The 13,191-nt window shown below is 50.6% G+C and overlaps 1 protein-coding gene across 1 annotated transcript; it reads right to left on the minus strand.

The window, feature by feature from the left end:
* Positions 1–5,412: 5,412 nt before the first annotated feature.
* Positions 5,413–12,461, minus strand: LOC128147339 (uncharacterized). Its single transcript, XM_052799810.1, has 6 exons — positions 11,539–12,461; positions 11,167–11,258; positions 10,974–11,054; positions 7,902–7,973; positions 6,816–6,904; positions 5,413–6,363 (listed from the first exon to the last, which is right to left on the minus strand). Exons 1-6 carry the CDS (start codon positions 12,459–12,461, stop codon positions 5,413–5,415), a joined length of 2,208 nt encoding a protein of 735 aa, XP_052655770.1.
* Between the last annotated feature and the right edge of the window lie 730 nt (positions 12,462–13,191).

Raw genomic sequence — 13,191 nt, forward strand, 5'->3', positions numbered from 1 at the left:
AATTATAGTCGTTGTTGTTGTTATATTTATTATTGTTGTTGTTGTTAGTAGTAGTAGTATTGTTAGTATTACATTTTATTTTACCTGAGTTTTTAAATCGTTCTTATCTCAAACCCACGAGTTTTACTTTTTCTTTCTGATTCTCCTCCCCATCCCACTGGGTGGGGGGGGAGTAAGTGAGCAGCTGCATGGTGCTTACTTGCTGGCTGGGCTTAAACCACACCACCTTCCTTGCTGTCAGGCCACATGGCTGCCTCCTGTCCAGCTCACTGGCCACCAAGACCATTCCCAGCAGCCCCCAGCCTGTGCCATTGCCAGGGTTAGTCCCCTTCCAGGGCAAAAACTGGCATTTGTCCTTACCGGATTTCATGAGCTTCCTGCCAGTATGTGCTCTCCTCCTCCTTGAACCCTTTCACTGGGCACAGAGTCCTAGAGACCTTTTCAGTAAAGACTCAGGCAAAGAAGGAATTTAGTCCCTCGGCCCCATCTAAATCACCCTCCCCGTTCCGGAGCAGCCCTGCATTTTCCTTCTTCAGCCTTGGTCTCCAGCGCAATGGTCAACGCTCTTCTTTTTCCTTTTGACTCCCCTTGCAACCACCAGCAATCTCAAGCTTTCCCAAAAATCACACCTGCGCGATGAAGGCAATGCAGCTAAATGCCTTGTTTGTATCCGTCGCTGCTGTCACTCCCTGGCAGCTGCTTCGTGGCCCCTGCCATTACCCTGTCCCTGTGCTGGCCCACCCCGCTGCCCCACACAGGGTCCCACGGCCCTGCTGCGCGGGCACAGCATGCCTGGGACAGGGTATGTTTGGGGGTGTGGAATGGTCCCCCCGGCATGATGCCCAGGACAGCCCGTGGTGCCCTGTCCCCCCCATGGACCTCCTGTTAGGCAGCCTCTCCCAGCTCCCAGTCCCTGCCTTGCTCAGGACGTGCCCCACAGGAGGCTTCGCAGACAATCCTGCTCTGGGGTCTGGGACAGGAGAGAAGCTGGGAGGCCTGGCCGGTCCCCCGATGTAGGCACTGATCCAGCAGGAGGATGGAGGTGGCTGCACAGACAAAACTAACCCATTAACTTTGGCATTTTCCTCTGCCAGGCACTTTCTAGCCCAGCCCTGCTTCTCCATTGCTCTCCACCACAACCTCTCCCCAGCGTGGGCTGACCCCATGGCAGCGCCCACCACAGGGTGCTGCAGAGCTCTGGGCACTCACATGACAACACCGTCCCATCTGAAGGGCACAGCAGGTCCTGGAGGGCAGAGAGGTGGGTTGTCTTCTGCATCAGCCCCAGCACTGGGGGCCAGCCATGGCATGAGGAGACAGAGGCCAGTGTCTCCCTGTGCATTGAGAAATAGGTTTCTCTTGGTGATTCTTTACCCCCTGGAAGCACAGAGTTGCTCCTCTGCTCTTCTCTGGGGACATCCCTGCCCCAGGAGAGCCTTTCCCCATGGGAGTGTGTCCATGCTGGCCTGGCCAGCCATTCCCACCCCCTCCCCATGCTCCCCGCAGGGCCCCGAGCTGGTGGGGTTGCTGTGCAGAGTGAGCAGGCTGTGATGCCTGAAAGCCACGGGAAGGCAGTCCCAGGCAGATCCCTTCTCCAGGGGAAATGGGCACCCAGCTTCTCAAGGGTTGTCTTAGCGAGGTCCACGACCACGCGACCTGCAAGACCATCTCAGGATGTGGTTCTTGAAAGGTGCCTTCATCGCCGCAGCACCGGCTCCGGCATAGACTCCGCAGTACAGGTGATATTATTTCTCTGTGAAACCTCTCTTCCTGCATGTACCTGCAGGATGGAGATGACCGGGGCAGCTGGGGCTCCCTGTGCGAAGAGGGAGGTGTAGGATCTGGGCTGAGCCTCCAGGTACAGCCACAGCGAGGTCTGGCTTCACGCCAGGGCCATCCAGCCGGCTTCGGGGAGACTTGTGGGTGAACCCTGCACCCAGAGAAACGCTTCCCCGTGTCTGTGTGCTGCCCACGCAGCTCCTGGTTTGCCTCCCTATGTGCCAGTGTCTTTGGAGGGGTGTTGAGCACCCAGCCCCTGTATGTCTTTCCCACGTGGCTCCTGACTTCACGGACCTCCAACCTGCCTCCTGCCCAGTCTATCCCTTGCACCGAAACCCTTCCCCACCCTTGCTGCCTTTTACCTGCCCCAGATCAGTCAGACCGTGCTTGACGGCAGCTTTGGGGGAGCAACGCAGAGACAAAGGCCAATGAGGATTTGAAGTGCCAGGGCAGGGATTTTCCTCAGGGAGCATGGGAGACAGGCTCCAGGATCTCCCACGGGCAAGGAGAAGGGACCCAGTAGAAGCAGCTGCCTCAGGAGACAGCAAGGACAATGACGGTGGGATCTGGGGAGCTGCTGGCACCGTGCAGCAGTGGCCACAGCCCTCTGCAAGAGATGGAAATGCCCTTCCCTGCTGAAAGGCTGATCTGCTGGAGCACGGCTTTCCCACGTGGCCGTGGCATCACCCTGCTCTGCTTGCTGCAATGGGCAGTATTTGGGCTTCTTCAGGGAGACTTCAAGACCCCCCACACACACCTCCCCCACCTGTGTCCCTAAAAATGCCAAGCCAAGAGCCTTTCCAATGTCAGATCCAGGATCCCCCCCCCATGCCAGAGTCCCCCCTGCCCTTTGCAAGTCACAGGTAGAGGGCAAGGTTGCCAGTGCCATGGGCAGAGGGAAGCCTGGATAGCTAGGTCCTGGGAGACGCCTGGTCTCAGGGGGCTCCGACACGATTGCTGGGGCAGGCTGGCATTTCCAAACTCTGTGCCAAGAGGAGCCAAGCCTCTCATCCAACATTTCGCAGATTTTTCCTGCAGCCATTCCTGCAAAGCAATTGTCCAAAGGCCCTGGAGAACTGGGTCTGCCTTTGAAGCTGGTGATGTTCTGAACAGGGCTTGGGAAGGCCCTTCCAGCTTCAGTTTCTCCACTCTTCTTCATGATGGTGGCACCACAGACAGGACACCGCAGGGTGGCACAGGTAGCCCCAGCCTGTTCCTCGCTGGCACCACCACTGCCGGGTGGGAGCTGAACCCTGCAAATGAGCCAAGGACCACGAGAGGTCTGCAAACAGCCCCTGCAAAAACAAACTTCCTTGGGGAACTGCTCTGCAACTCCTTTATTGAAACCATTAACAGCATCATACCAGGAATTAATGAAGAAGGACATAAAGCAAGGGAAGGACTCGCCTGGTTTAGTTTCAATTAACAGAAAGGAGAGGGTTTTCCTCCTGCCGTCTGTCAGGTTCTCACTGTTTGGGTGAAATGCTGATTCCTTCACCATCTCTTGCTTGGAGCATTTTTGCAGAGGCTTCTTCCTCCCACAATCCATTTTTTGCATGAAAATGGGCTCAAGTCACTGCTGGTGGTGCCTAATTTACCCAGTGTCATGTGTAAAGCACTCCGCTAAAGGCTATGAAAAGTCCCCAGGTGCCTTTTGGGGTTGCAGCACCCTCTCTTCCATTCTCTGCTCCATCCCCTACCTGCTGCATGGGCTCAGGGCAGTATCCCTCTGGAGTCTCCTAATCCTAGACCTACTCACCCCACAATAAATAGTGCATGTTTGCAATGAAAATAATGTGCCAAAAGAACCCAACCTGTGATCAGAGCTCAGGGAGTAGCTGTCAAAAGCAGAACCATCCCTGAACCGAACTGAACTGCTGCAGCCAAGGCTTTAGAGAGGACATTGAGACCAAAGAGTTTAGATCTATTTAACTTAACAGGAAGTGGACTGATGTTAACACCAAACCAATTGGATTACATACAAGAATACCTGGGGAAACACTGACCCCAAAAGGGCTCTTTACTCTGAGCGGCTGCAATTCCACCAGACTAAAGTCAGTCAAATTGCAATGCGGCATATGAAGCTTTGGAGGAAACTTGACTCTCTCTGGTATTTTGAAACCCCCTAGAAATAAAGACTGCAACAGTGGGAGCTAAAAGAAATGCTGCATCCAAGAGTCTGCAGAGGATGTTAAAAAAACAGAATGAGTGGGAAAGGAGCAATACACACTGCCTCGGAGCAGAGGAAACACCTCATACTGAAACACCAAAAAGCGGCAGTCTAGTCTGCTTAACGGAAAGAGCACTGCTGTTCAGAGCGAAGAGACATGATTAGAAATGTGAATGTCTCTGTCTAGGGAAATACTGACCCCCCCAAAGTCTCTTCATTCTGCAGAGAGGAAATTCTGCTGGGTTTAAGCCAGAGAAATTGCAATGTGACACACAAAGTTTTAGAGGAAATGTGATTGTATCTCTGACGTGGTAAAACCCCCTAGAAATAAAGTTTCAGGTGACTTTTAGTTTTTCTGGTTTGTTGCCTTCTACCATTTCATTCTGTCCAGAAAACAAAGTCTGCTTCTTTTGTCATTCCTCAAGAACTCTGTTGGAGAGATCATTGGTGGCTCAGTGCTGGACATTGCGCGTGTGCTGCCCACCGCCCTGGGTTGGGAAGGGCGAGCTCAGCACAGGACTGTGCTGAGACACTTGGGCAATCTCACGGGCGAAGGGAGGGAAGCACTTGACTGTGCATGACAGAAGTTCTGAAAGATGATGGAGCATGGTTTTAAAAATGAGTATTTCTGCAGAACACTACCACAGGGTCTTTTCCTCCGGAAAATATTTCCCTTCCTAGTTTTCCTAATTTCACTTTCCCAGGTGGCTCCATTGATTTAAGGAAAACCCCACTATTGTGGAGGAAAACCATGCACCTATGGAGGTCCCGTTCAGTCATTTTTCTAAGAGCACTGTTCCTGAAGAGCCACTCTGTAGGTCCATCTCAACAGATGTTCTCATCCTCACTCAAGCTGGTGGACACATGCTTTGCAAGTGTCTAAGATCTTAGGGTTGTGGTCAGCTTCCCACAGGTCAGCAAGTGAACATATCAGCTGAGGTTTGGTTTATGGCTGTGTGGATAAGTTTAGCCCACAGCAGGCTGATACAAGCTGAAGTAGTTTAGTGGCCCTGCAGGCTTTGTTGATGGGCACTACAATACCATGCAGATGGGCAGGTGTCAGAGTTCAGTGGTATCATGATACACAATACAAACATGGTCCTGAGTTTGCCATCTTAAAACCCAGGAGTTTCACTGTGAAATTATTTCAACATCTATTCTTTTTATTTAGTAAATGGCTCATGTGAAAAAGTTGTACCTAAGAAACTACTGTCACTGGAGTGAAACTGTGGGTTTCTAAATTTAAAAAAAAATTGTGTTTCACTGAAAGTCATGTTTCCAGTCTCACTGTGACTCGAATTTGTTGATTGTTAATGTCAGGTTCTTAGCAGCCATGATTAGCTGTCATGTCATTCCTGAAAGCTTCTCCGTGAGCAAAAAAGGATGTAGGGAAAAGGGGTGATGGTTTTTTGGAAGTTGTTGGCTGAAAATACCTGGTCAGGAAGCAGCTCATCTTAACCTCTTCACTGGAAAACTTTCTGAGATAGTATGTTTTTCCTGATTGCTTTTTGAAGAGCCATTTTGACATCCTTGTTCCTTAGGCTGTAAATCATAGGGTTGAGCAGGGGAGTGAGGATGGTATAAGTGACAGAGATCAATGCATCCTGATCCGACGAGTAGCTGGAGTCGGGTCTCAGGTAGATGAAGGAGGCACAGCCGTAATGAACAATCACTACTATCAGGTGAGCACTGCAGGTGGAGAAGGCTTTGTGCCTCCCTGCAGCTGAAGGGATCTGCAGGATGGCTAGGACAACAAAGAGGTATGAAATAAGGATCAGCATCAGTGGGATTGTAAGGACAGAGATACCCAGGGTGAAGATAATGGCCTCACTGAGGTTTGTGTGAGTAAAGGCCACTCGGAGGACAGGGGAGATGTCACAGAAGAAATGGTTGAGTTTCCTGGATGTATGGAAAGGCAAACAAAATATCAAGGGGGTAACCACCTGGGCAACCAGAAATCCGCTCAGAGCAGAAGCAACCACCAGCTGAGCACACACTCGCCAAGTCATGATTCTGTTGTAGTGCAGGGGGTGGCAGATGGCAACGCAGCGGTCGTAGCCCATGGCTGCCAGGAGGAAAGAGTGGGAGCACCCCAAGAAAAGGAAGAAGTACATTTGTACAGCACAGCCTAGGAAGGAAATGGTTTTTCTCTCTGCTATCAAGTCTACCAGCATCTTGGGGACAATGACGAAGGTGTAGCAAGTCTCGGAAAATGACAAGACGCAAAGGAAAAAGTACATGGGTGTGTGAAGGCTCCGATCAGCCCATATGATAATCATTATAGTGGTATTCATGCTCAGAGTGACCAGGTACAGCAGCAAAAACACCACAAGAAGCAGCTTCTGCAGTTCCGCAAGGCTGGAGAAACCCAGGAAGATGAAGTCTGTGGCGAGGGTTTGGTTGTTGTTCCCCATGGAAATGAAAGGTTTTCTCCGGACATCAGGCAGCAAGAAAAACAGCACCCGGGTCACAGAAAGTACAAGGTGGCCTGCTGCTGTGACAAAGAGAATTTTTGCTCGAGTGTGCCTCACAAAACCCCTTTCCTGGCCTCTGTGCTTGCAGTGTTGGTTGTCCTCCTGGGACAACAACAGTGTTGTGCGTTGGCTTGGGACACGCAACGGCTGGTGGGTGCTGTGGGCAGCTCCTGGCCTTGCTGCAGCTCCCGAGAGCGCACAGGTAGCTCAAGGACACATGGCTCCTTCTCTGTGATCTGGGGAGCTCTGATGGCACAGTGGCTGGAGCTCACCTAGAAAGCACCGTCCCCTTTGGGGAAGTCCCATTTCTCATCTTCACAGTGGAGAAAGTGGCAACACCTACCTACGTGCAAGCACGCTGCAGGCAGTCACTGCAAGGGCAGGAAAGTTACAGCCTGGAGATAGAGGGGTGGAGGAGGGTCTGTGAAGTCTTTCTTGTAAGCTGTGATTTTGGGAACGTGACTGAAAGACCTCCTGAGACCTGCAAGGAAGGAAACATCATTTCAGAGCCTCTCACTCATACAAGGGGTGTGTTAGCTCTCAGTGACATGTGAAAAGCTGTATAAGCTGAAGCGCTGGAGCTGCTGGCAATGCTGTGCTGAGTGGATGGAGAAGAAAAGCAGGTAAAACAGGGTTTGAGCAGCACAGCTAACTCCCACTGCAAACCCATGGCAATCCTTGACCCCAAGTCGGGGTTATTCCAGCAAGGGGAGCATGTGTAAACAGCTGCCGGTGCTGCAGTAGTTTCCAAGAGGAGACACGTGGAGAAGAGTCTTAGCTCTCCCCAGGAACGAGGGAACCATTTGCCCTGGGATAGTGGTGGACATAGATGGCATGTTTCCTTCCTCATACAAAGGGCAGTGATGCAAAGGGGTTTTGTATGAAGGCAACTCAGACCTTCTTCCTTCTGCAAGGGTTAATGCATGCCAGGACAGCAGGGCTGTGTGCAGGGTCCTGCTACAGGACCTCTCCCTCTCCTCCCCTCCAGTCCCCAGCACTGGAAAATAAGGATGCAGAAAGGAAAACTGTGGAGCCAGGGGAAAAATGAGCCAGAAACCATACCTGCACTGGCCAGAAGGATATTCAGGTGTGGAGCAGGCTTGCAGCCCTTGTGGCTGGAGGCATCACCAGCCTCTCTGATAGTCCTAGCCCTCCTGTCCCTTTGGGCAAGGGGACAGCAGCTACCAGCTCTTATGGAGGGGGCGGTGCATATTCATTAATCCACCTAAGGACTGCTGTGTCCACACCAGTGATAGGCATTGTTAATTGGTTGCAATGGACATAATTAAGAGCTGATCTATTTCTCTTAGGCATGCCAAAAATACCATTGGCAATTCTCAGTAATGGATGTGTGCTGAACTCAAGACTCAAGCATTTTTCCTAAGCAATGACTAGGATCAATCAGGCACTTTTAGTTATTTCTTCCTTGCAGAGACTGAGGGAAAAAAAATATCTCTTCCTCTTCTGTTATCATTTACCGTTGCAGACAAAGTCCTCATCTGCCTTGGACTCAGTGGGCTTGCAGCACCCTCCACTGCGATCCTTTGCCCCTGCTGTGGGAAGGGACAGTCAGGCTCAGGCTTTTTTGGAGGGATGGGTTTTGTGGCTATACCCCAAATCTTATAAAAGAATAATCGAATCATAGAATATCCTGAGTTGCAAGGAAAGCATGAGGATCATTAAGTCCAACTCCCAACTCCACACAGGGCAACCTAAAGGTTAAACTACATATCCAAGAGCATTGTCCAAACACTTCTTGAACACCAACAGACTTGGGGCCATCACCACTTCCCTGGGGAGCTTGTTCCAGTGCTTGACCACCCTCTCAGTGAAGAACTTTTTTCCTAATATCCAGTCTGAACTTTCCCTGATGCAGTGTTAAGGCACTCCCTCGTGTCTTATCACTGGACACCAGAGAGAAGAAATCAGCACCTCTCTCTCCATCTCCCTCATGAGGAAGTTGTAGACAGCAATGAGGACACCCCTCAGTCTCCTCTTCTCTAATCTGAACAAACTTGGTATCCTCAGCCACTCGTCATAAGTCATGCCCTCTAGTCCTTTCACCATCTTTGTTGCCCTCCTTTGGACACATGCTAATATTTTTATACCCTTCTTATATTGTGGAGCCCAAAACTGCACGTAGGACTTGAGGTGAGGCCACACTGATGCTGAGTATAGGGGGACAATCACTTCTTTTGACTGCTTAGCTATACAGTGCTTAATGCACCCCAGGACATGGTTGGCCCTTTTGGCCACCAGGGCACATTGTTGACTTATATTGAGCTTACCATCCATCAAAACCCCCGGATCCCTTTCTACAGGGATGCATTCCAGCCTCTTGTCCCCCAGACTATATGCACCTCCAGTATTACACCATTCCAGGTGCAGAATTGAGCATTTGCCCTTCTTGAATGTCATATGGTTGGTGATTGCCGAGCACTCTAATCTATCGAGATGTCTCTGTAAGGCCTCTCTACCACTGAAGGAATCAACGACTCTTCCTGCTTGCTGCCTCTCCTGGGATTGCAGAGTCCTCAATTCCTGTTGCACACTCGCATTTAGTGCTTTCCCTTTTTAAGACTACACTTTGGATGGTTTCTCATTTTGTGAAGCTCCCTGCTCACCCCTGGGCTCACACGGTCCCTGCAGAGCCCCTGAGCTCTCGCGGTTCCTCTCCAGAAGGATGAGTGTCTGCGATTAGCTCTAGAGCACGTGTGGCAGCTCAAGGCAGGTAACTATGAGACAATTGTCCACCTCTGTTTGCACTAGGCACTGACACCTGAGCCCTGGATCCAGACCTGGGTCCCCATCATATCACTCTAGGATGCTGAGCTCATCCTTCAGGCCACTGGGGAACCAAAGCCAAGCCAGAGGATCTTTTTGGGTGCCATTTATTCCCTGTATTCTTTGCATGATCTTTTGAATTATAGCCCGGTCTTCAGGACCTGCCCTGAAGATCTCTGCAGTGAGATGACATTTTTTAACGAGATAGTACTGGGGAGTCAGCTGTGACAATGTTGTAAACATACGCAACATGCTTCAAGGTCAGACACAACAGGTTTATGCATTAGCAGAGTTGGGATGAATCCAGACATTTCTCTATGAACATGAGGATCACATAGACAACAATAGCAATGAACACCAAGCAGAATGCAGAACTGACCTGAGATACCACGGGTGTCATGACTACACAGGGCTTAGCAAGTTATTACAGGTGAAAAATGGCTATGAAATCCATTTGCTCAGTGCCTCCTTGAGCTCCTTCTCCAAAGAGCAGAGAGCAGCTAATTCCAGCAGTGTCATTTGGCTTATCAGAGAATGGGTACCAAAGAGAGGTGGAGATTCTTCCTCTGTTAACCCCTACTTCTTTTACTTTTCTTGGCTGGACACCTAGGCAGTGGCAGCCAGAGGTACATTTTCCCCTGTGTAGGTGTTGTGGTTTAACCCCAGCCAGCAACTAAGCACCACGCAGCCACTCACTCACTCCCCCACCACCCAGAGGGATGGGGAGGGAATCGGGGAAAAAAAAGGTAAGATGAAAACAAAGGTAAGACTTGTGGGTTAAGAACAGTTTAATAGAACAGAAAGGAAGAAACTAATAATAACAATAATAAAATGACTATAATAATAAAAGGATTGGAATATGCAAGTGATGCACAATGCAATTGCTCCCCACCCGCCAACCGATGCCCAATTAGTCCCTAAGCGGTGATCCCCCCACCCCCACTCCCCCCAGTTTATATACTGGGCATGACGTCACATGGTATGGAATATCCCTTTGGCCAGCTGGGGTCAGCTGCCCTGGCTGCGTCCTGTGCCAACTTCTTGTGCCCCTCCAGCTTTCTCACTGGCTGGGCATGAGAAGCTGAAAACTCCTTGACTTTAGACTAAACGCTACTTTAGCAACAACTGAAAACATCAGTGTGTTATCAATATTCTTCTCATACTGAACCCAAACCACAACACTCTACCAGCTACTAGAAAGAAAATTAACTCTGTCCCAGCTGAAACCAGGACAGTAGGGCAGTGATTCAGCTGAGCCAAGGCAGATATCCTACCACTGGTTAGAAACCCTTGGCCTGGATGGGTATTCAACTCCCCCCACGCACCCCACAGGCCCACAGGAGCTGGGATTCCTCCTGCCACAGTTCAAGAGTGCACAAAAGAGGTGCTTGTATGTGAGCCCCTGGTCTGAATATCCTCTTTAATCAGTGGGGAGGGAGGGTGGCAGTTAGCTGCTTATGCTAAAGACCTGGAGGCTTTTGAGGTGCCGGGGTGGTCCAAGACATGTACAAGTGTCTGCAAGCCCTGATGGAATGATTCTGAGGGACCCAAGTCCTTCTTGTGCATTAACACTACAGGTGAGTGGGCCTCCGCTGCATAAGGGTGACATTAATCGTTCTCCAGCCTACCTTCGCCAAACTGCCGGGTCCCTGCTGCCTCCCCTGGGATTGCAGAGTTCTTCTTTCCCCAGGGATACCTCAGTTCCACACTTTACCTGTGGGTGTCTCCACCTTCGGTGATCTCTCAATTCGTGGGGCTCTACTCACTGCCTACTGGAGGCATGCACTGTCCCTGGAGATCCCTCAGGCTCTCCAGGCAGCTCCAGTTACCCTCGAGAATGATGTCGTCTGCCAAGTCAATAGGGGAGAACCCCAAGTATGAAACACAGTGACCAGTCATTGCCTCCACTGTCACCAGACACTGATGGGTGAGTCTGAAATCCCTTCCTCAGTTGCTAACGGGTAACAGCGTGACTGACAGGTTTCTGCTCCTGCAGCCATGCAGAATCCTGACCAACGTCCTTCTGGGGGTGCAATCGCTCATGCCTACTCCTGACACCAGCATTGGAAGAAAAGCCCATGGCACACAGGAGATCCCATTCTGTTAGATGCTATGAGGGATTCAACTCTGACCCAGTGGTCGACACCTTTATACCGGCTCCAGGTGACAGAGAGCAAGTTCACGCCTCAGTAGAAGAAAACAAACATTGCTGTAGTCACATTCTAAAGAGAAATTATAATGAGAAGAAGAAGAAGAAGAAGAAGGTCAAGACTTCTATGGGATAGCCTGCAAGACATTTCTGGAGAGAGATGGGAATTTTATCACTACTACAAAGGTGTTGATGAAATCAGTTTCCTAATGGCATCCTTGAGCTCCCGGTTCCTCATGCTGTAGATGAGGGGGTTCACTGCTGGGGGCACCACGGAGTACAGATCTGCCATGACCAGGTCCAGGGATGGGGAAGAGATGGAGGGGGGCTTCAGGTAGGCAAACATGCCAGTGCTGAGAAAAAGAGAGACCACGGCCAGGTGAGGCAGGCACGTGGAAAAGGCTTTGTGGCGTCCCTGCTCAGAGGGGATCCTCAGCACAGCCCTGAAGATCTGCACATAGGACAGCACAATGAAAACAAAACAGCCCCAAAATACGAGAGCACTAACCACAAGAAGCCCAACTTCCCTGAGGTAGGAGTCTGAGCAGGAGAGCTTGAGGATCTGGGGGATTTCACAGAAGAACTGGTTCACGGCATTGCCTTGGCAGAGCAGCAGTGAAAATGTATTGGCAGTGTGCAGCATGGCATAGAGGAAACCACTGCCCCAGGCAGCTGCTGCCATGTTGGCACAAGCTCTGCTGCCCAGGAGGGTCCCATAGTGCAGGGGTTTGCAGATGGTAATGAAGCGGTCATAGGCCATGACAGTGAGGAGAGAAAACTCTGAGGACATCACAAAGACAAACAGAAAGACCTGGGCAGAACATCCTGCATAGGAAATGGCCCTGGTATCCAAAAGGGCATTGGCCATGGATTTGGGAAGAGTGGTGGAGATAGAGCCCAGGTCGAGGAGGGAGAGGTTGAGGAGGAAGAAGTACATGGGGGTGTGGAGGTGCTGGTCGCAGGCTACAGCGATGATGATGAGCCCATTGCCCAGGAGAGCAGCCAGGTAGATGCCCAGGAAGAGCCCAAAGTGCAAGAGCTGCAGCTCCCGCGTGTCTGCGAACGCCAGGAGGAGGAACTGGGTGATGGAGCTGCTGTTGGACATTTGCTGCCTTTGGGATTTGCGTGCCGTACCAGGAGAAAAATACATGGACAAGTCAATGCAGGCTTCTCTGAGGAAAACCTGTTCTGTTTCTCAGAGAAACCGCCCACATTGTTTCTGCCCTTCTCAAGAGGAACTTCATGCTGCTCCCCCCAGTCACAGAATCATAGAATCATTTAGGTTGGAAAAGATCCTTAAGATCACTGACTCCAACCGTAAACCTAACACTGCCAAGTCCATCAGTAAACCAGGTCCCTAAGCACCACATCTACACATCTTTTAAATACATCCAGGGATGGTGACTCAACTACTTCCCTGGTGAGCCTGCTCCAATGCTTGACAACACTTTCAGTGAATAAATTTTTCCTAATATCCAATCTAAACCTCCCCTGGTCCAACTTCAGGCTGTTTCCTCTTGTCCTATCACTTATTTCCTGGGAAAAGAGAATGACCCCCACCTTGCTACAACCTCCTTTCAGGTAGTTGTAGAGAGCGATAAGGTCTCCCCTCAGCATCCTCTTCTCCAGACTAAAAAATCCCAGTTCCCTCAGCTGATCCTCATAAGAATTGTTCTCTAGACCCTTCACCAGCTTCGTTGCCCTTCTCTGGACGCACTCCAGCACCGCAATGTCTTTCTTGTATTGAGGCACCCAAAACTCAACACAGTATTGGAGGTGTGGTCTCACCAGTGCCGAGTACAAAGGGACGGCAGTTCTGATTTTGTTCTGATTTA

Source organism: Harpia harpyja, chromosome 10 (assembly GCF_026419915.1).
Source record: "Harpia harpyja isolate bHarHar1 chromosome 10, bHarHar1 primary haplotype, whole genome shotgun sequence".
In the NCBI taxonomy this organism is placed as follows: domain Eukaryota; kingdom Metazoa; phylum Chordata; class Aves; order Accipitriformes; family Accipitridae; genus Harpia; species Harpia harpyja.